Below are 6,386 nucleotides of genomic sequence, written 5' to 3'. Positions count from 1 at the left end.
AAAATCAAAATACTTTCTTTAACATGTCATTTATATTTCACATTTACATCTATTAAACTGTTTGATTATATTAAACTTGACGATGTATGTTTCATGATTATTTTTTCCAATATAAAAATCGATAATCCAATCCAATATTAATTGAATAAGATCGGATTGAATTTAAACCTTTAATGCATCGGATTGGATTGAAAAATTCATAATCCAATCTATATTGGATCATATGCGAATTGATGAAACTATATTAATTTTTAACCAACGTACACCCTTATATCAAGGGACCAAATTTAAAGAGTGTTGCTAAACGAACCCTAAAATTAACTAAGTATACCATATAATCTAAGTACACCCTAATATTTAAATCAAAATATAAAATTAACTAAGTACACCTTATTTAACTACCAAAAATACCATCGGTACACCCTAATATACCAATTCATCTCTCCAGTATAAGTTTTTTCACTGCCCCATTTTCTTTTTCTTGGCCTCCCTCTATATTGAAAGCTGACTGAACCTAATGCAAAACATGTATCAGTGTTCACAATTTGAAGATTCTTCTGCTTTTGAATTGCTAGCAATATCAAGAAAACATCTAAACAGTAACTAAAGATCGACATTAATTCCCCAATTAAAAAGCTTTATCAGTATGAAACAGTCAAAGATCATTCAAGTGAATCAAGTCCACTACCCAGAAATCCAGCACTGAAAATGAACAAGTTAAATGGACAAAATCCTGCGCATGCATTTAGTAACCTGCTACACAAAAAATGAACAAAAATCCAGAACTCCCTTGAAGCCATGACAACCCAAGAACACCCAGCATATACGATTGACATAAATATATATATATAAAGAGAAAAAAAAAAAAAAAACCAAACTTTAGTCCATCCCTCATTCTGATCTGAACTTGAAGTTGTATTGGAAATACAGAAGGGACCCTATAAACTTGGAAACTATCCTAAAGAAGATTCCTGATGATTTCCAGGAGATGTAATAACTTGATTTCCGGTGATTTTTAATAACTAATGATTTGGTAAATCGTAGCTTTCAAAGAATACAAAAAAATTATGAAATAGATGGTTCTAGTCATTTGATTAGGGTTGAATATGGTAAATAGGGTGTACTTAATAAAATTACATTCGTTTCACAATTCAATATACCCTTTTTGGTCATTTTCTATTAGGGTAAATTGGTAATTTAATAATTAATTTGGCAATAAGGTGTACTAAGTTAATTTTAGGATTCGTTTAGCAGCACTCAATTTAAAACTTAATTGTAAATCACTTTATCATCTTATATGAGAGGGCTATCACTCACTAAATTGTGAATTTTGTTTGTTTGTTTGTAAAATCATATTTTTTTTTTCCAAGTGTTGTAGGAGTTGTAAGGGATTTTTGGGAGGGAAAGCAAGACCACTTCAGACCCGGCTTTGGCTCCCTCAATGCACATATGACGATGATGTATCTCCATCAACACGCCAAATTTACCTTTTCTTCCTCTTCGGTTTCTTGATGTTTTATTTTTCTGTCAGTTGGCTAGCAGCATCTCCAAGAGGATGTCAAATGCAAAATGTTAAATTTAAATTTGATGGTTTATGTGGTAATTTGATAATTTGAAAAAAATTTAACTCCACTCGAAATGCCAAAAGTCATATTATTTTATTATATTTTCAAAATCAAACGAGGTCCATATGATGCATAAAATTTAAAAAAAGAATAAATGATAGGCTTTTTTAAAAACTCTTTTTTAAAACTTTATGCATTATATGAGTTTTATTTGCTTTTAAAAATATAATAAAATAATATGACACTCGACATTTCGAGAGTAAATGATAGTTCATGACCCTACAAAAAGAGAGTAAATGATAGTGGGTTCCATGACTAAAAAAATATGAAAAATATATTTGATATCAAGCTTTTTGATATGTTATTTTTGACACATCTTTTTCAGTCTTCAAATCCATGTAGGATTTGACTATTCGGTTGAAGCAACTTTAACATTTAATTTTTGACATTTTATGTCCATATGGCAATTTAACATATCGGTTGAAGACGCTCTAAGTTGTTTTTTCAGCCAGTCAGATGCCAAATAAAAGATTACATTTTACTTGAAAGCTGGGTGTGATGATCAAATTGTTAAGTGCAAATAGCCTTCATAAAAATTTACTGCATTTAAGAAGCCCATGCGCCCACATTTCGACTTTTGAATCCAAAGCCCAGGCCCAACTAAAGAATGAAATGCGAACAAGTCTGAAAAACCCTAGTAGAAAACCTGGCGGCAATTCCCTTATAAAAAGCCCCCCTAAACCCTCTGACCATCGCCTCTTTACATCGCGCTCTCCTCAAATCAAAACCCTAGCCCAAAAACCCTAGCCCCCGCTGTCTCTCTGTCTCCCTGTTTCTTGCTAGCTCACTCACTCTGCTTCAATGGAATTTTGGGGTAAGCCGTCTCTTCCCTTATCGCCTCCTATTCTTCTTTTATTCCTTTTCTCACTGTTTAGCGTTTCTCAGTGTTTAACAGAAAACAGTGCTTTTGTTCGTTTTTGATAATCTGTGTTTAAGGCTTAACTTGGTGCATTGTCTTGTGATAATTGTTTCACTGTTGTGTTTTCATGTTTTGCATTTTATTTCTGATAATTTCTTCACTGTGCTTCTGTACGCTAGAGGTTATGGTTGTGAGTAAGCTTGTCTCGGACGGGTCTGAAATTGTTTGTGTGGTTTCTGTGTATAACCTGGTTAAACCATAAGTTTTGGACTTGATGATTTTCAATCAGTGGCTTCTTATAGTTTTGGTTTTATGGTTATGCTGATGAAAAATTATTGTTTCTGAGCCAGCCTCATTTTGTACATGAATTCTAGGCTTTAATCGTGTTGAATTTGCGAACAATTTGTCTGTAACATGTGTCTTACAGGTGCCAGTTCCCTAAAAACCATACGCTTGATGATCTGAACCCCACTTTTCTTTTTCTTTTATTTTATTAGAATCCTTTGACGATTTTTGTTATTCTAAAAAATGCGTAAATCCACCAAGAAGTTGCGACCACTTCTGGTTTTCCCATAAAAAAATTTCTAAGCAGTGGACATTAGTCTTCTTCTCGCCTAGTCGTGGTTGTGTTATGTAATGTGGATGGATATTTTTGCATGCAGCTGGTTTAGTCTTTATATGCAATAATCCTTCCTGTTTTGTTCTTGATATTACTGTACTTTTTTTAATAATTACGTTTGTTTATTTTAGGTGTTGAAGTGAAGGCTGGAGAGCCAGTAAAATATGTGCCTGTTGATGGCAAAGTTGTGCACCTGTCACAGGTACTGTTTCTTTTTTATACTAGTCCTCTTTGTTTGATTTGTCTACTAATTTTTCTTTGATATCACTGTGCGTGTCAGTGCCTTGTTTTAAGATGTTTTAACGTTTCTTTTGCTTTAGGCTTGTTTGGGCGAGACAAAGAAGGGAGCTGATCAGGGTGTCATCTCAGTGAAGATCGATGACAAGAAGTTTGTTTTGGGAACTCTTTCATCTGATAAATTCCCTCAATTGTTCCTAGACTTGGTTTTTGAGAAAGAGTTTGAGCTCTCGCACAACTTGAAAAGTGGAAGTGTCCACTTTTGTGGTTATCAGACTTTGATTGGAGAATATCCTTTGAATAATTGTGGTGTATGTTGAGTTGATTGTTTGAGCATGACATTTTATGCTTTTCTTTATGAACGAGCTACTTTGTATATTTGCCCTGGAGTCTGCACTCCAGGAAAGTTAATTTTCAGTTTTCTTGTATCATTTCTTAAAAAAATCTTAATCAGTAACTTCGATCAGTTTATGGTGTTTGAGCAGAAGTATTGATTATTTTTGGAAAATAATTCGTCCATAATAATTATATTTTTAAAATGAAATTTTTGTATACAGGGCTTCATATTGTATTTAAATTAAAATATTGAATGTTGATGATTTGATATTTTAGCATTGATGAATTGTGATCTTTTGTATTTATTCATTGCTTCCTTGACTACTTGATGTGTTCTTTGCTGCCACGGACGAGGAGGGTGATTCGGGTAAATGCAATGCCATTTTTTGTTTTTTTTTTGTTTTGACATGATTATAAATTTATTCTATGTCCTTAGCTAATTGGTTACCATTTTCTGCTTATGTAGAATTTGATTCCTCAGATGAGGATGTCCCGATGGAAATCACACAGAATGGTAAATGTTTGACATGGATCTTCCAATTTGTCATGTGGTTTCTGTTGATCTAATTTATTCTTATCACTTGTTCATAAACTGTGCACAGGAATTCCAGCTCCTTCAAAGACTAACACTGTGAAACCTGAAGCTTCTGAAAAGCAAAAAGTTAAGATTGAGGAGCCAAGTAATGATGTTGATGATGATTCTGATGATTCAAGTTCTGAGGATGGTTTGGGTGGTTTTGAAGATTCATCAGATGAGGTATGGTCACAGATGAGTTTTCTTGTGTCCATGATTCATTCATAAACATATTTTGCACTGATTGCATACAGTGCTTGGCCTTGAATAAAGGCTTTTTGTGTCACTAAAGTGCTTTTGTTTTACCCATCTATGAAGATACGTTTTCATGTGTTGATTTGAAGTTTGTTGTCTGAGCTTATTGGTCAAAATATATTCTTGATTGACTTAGCTTGTTATGCCCTTTATAGTAGTATGTAACTGCTTAATCACTTCCGAAATTTGCATTTCTGATTGTAGGATGATGATAGTGATGAGGATGATGATGCTACTGATGAGGATGATGAGGAGACACCTACTCCTAAGAAGGTAATGAAATGGTTTTGTGGTTCTCACAGTTTGCCTGGTCTTCTTTGGAAATTATCGACCTTGATTATTTTTGTGAGTTCGGTTGTTCATGTATGTTGATTGTTTATCTTGAAGGCTTCCAAGAAAAGACCCAATGAATCTGCTTCTAAAACTCCCGTCCCTGCTAAAAAAGCCAAGCAAGTAACTCCTCAGAAGACTGGTACTCTCTCTCTCTCAATAATACCCAAATAGTCATTGTATTTCTGTGTTACCTGTAATACGGACATGGCTAAAGTATTTAGGAATTTTTACAGATGGAAAGAAGGCTGCGCACACTGCCACCCCACACCCTGCAAAGAAGGGTGGAAAGACTCCTGCTACAGGTGACAAGCCCAAGCCACAAACACCAAAGTCTGTTGGCGAGCACTCGTGCAAACCTTGCAGCAAGTATGTTAAGCATGCCATTTTGTTTTTTGTTTTTTTTCTGCTTGTAGTGTTTGTGTTCTGTTGCTGGTTTTTATGCTTGTCATCTTGCTGTTTGCAGGTCGTTTAATTCTGATGGTGCCCTTCAGTCACACAACAAGGCCAAGCACAGTGCCAAGTAGAAGGATGTGCAGGATCATGGCATGCTTATGATATATAGTATTTTTGGGCATTGAGAGTACAGAGGGTGATATGTTAAGGTTATGGCGGTAGCAACGGTTGTCCTCGGGTTTTGAGTTATCGGCTTGTCTTTTAGAGTTGTTATTTCATGGTTAACTGAACCTATATTTTACTTTTCTATTTGGATATTGCTTATTCAACTTAATTAGGTGCGATATGTTTAAATCTCTTAGCCTTTTTTAAATTTAAGTGCTCTACTTTTAGCCCCTCTTACAAAAGGAGTGAATGCTCTTTGACCTTGCGATTGTCCTATATAGAAATTGGATCGATTTTCCAGGTTTATGATTATGTCGTATTGGAATAGCTATTGATTCTTCAGCGTTAATGGGACCGAGGGTTAATAAAATTTCTGTTAATAGAGCTTTTGGCAGAAAAATGTCTAGGCGTTTATGCTGGGTGCTGGAATTACTGCTAAAAAGCGCCTGAATTTTTAGGAAAAGTTTGGGCTGCCACCTCTTGATCCAATCCTGGAAAAATCTCAGGCTCGTATTTAGCAAAGTTTCCGTGGGTGGCTGGGGGGTGTAGGCAAGATTTCAAGGCCGATGACCCTGGATTCCGTTGGATGAGTTGTCCAAAATTGCTGGCTGCAAATTCAGTTTGCACTTAAGATGTTGCATCTTGCCAGATGTAAAGCTCTGAACCGTTGATTTCGGATTTTGGGATCGTACTGTGCATTTGGAGCTTGTAAAGCAATTTGCTTCACATCCAACTTGCAGCCCAGGTTCAATGTGCACACTATTCTCTGAATAGTTTGAGAGCTATAACAGAGGCACAAGTTTCAGTCTCTTCCAATCTCATATCGTCAAAAAAATAATACTGAAATAGAAAGTCGAGTATTATATTCATTGCTTTTTATGAAATGCTTCGGAAACAAAGTTAAAAAAATATGATGCGAGTTTTGTAACACAAGGAGTTAAGAGCATTTTTATATTTGTTTCCCCTCTCTTCCAATATGGCTTGTATTAA

General features: G+C 35.0%; 1 protein-coding gene across 1 annotated transcript; it reads left to right on the top strand.

Moving 5' to 3' along the window:
- Positions 1-2,274: 2,274 nt before the first annotated feature.
- LOC117632134 (histone deacetylase HDT1-like) lies at positions 2,275-5,609 on the top strand. Its single transcript, XM_034365547.1, has 10 exons — positions 2,275-2,439; positions 3,235-3,305; positions 3,424-3,629; positions 4,024-4,043; positions 4,143-4,190; positions 4,279-4,433; positions 4,710-4,778; positions 4,893-4,977; positions 5,072-5,204; positions 5,302-5,609. Exons 1-10 carry the CDS (start codon positions 2,427-2,429, stop codon positions 5,360-5,362), a joined length of 861 nt encoding a protein of 286 aa, XP_034221438.1. The 5' UTR covers positions 2,275-2,426; the 3' UTR covers positions 5,363-5,609.
- Positions 5,610-6,386: the final 777 nt, after the last annotated feature.

The sequence above is a fragment of the Prunus dulcis genome, chromosome 6 (assembly GCF_902201215.1).
Source record: "Prunus dulcis chromosome 6, ALMONDv2, whole genome shotgun sequence".
Classification (NCBI taxonomy): Eukaryota; Viridiplantae; Streptophyta; class Magnoliopsida; order Rosales; family Rosaceae; genus Prunus; species Prunus dulcis.
The sequence above is the reverse complement of the archived record's forward strand: the minus strand, read 5'-3'. Positions and strand labels throughout refer to the sequence as shown.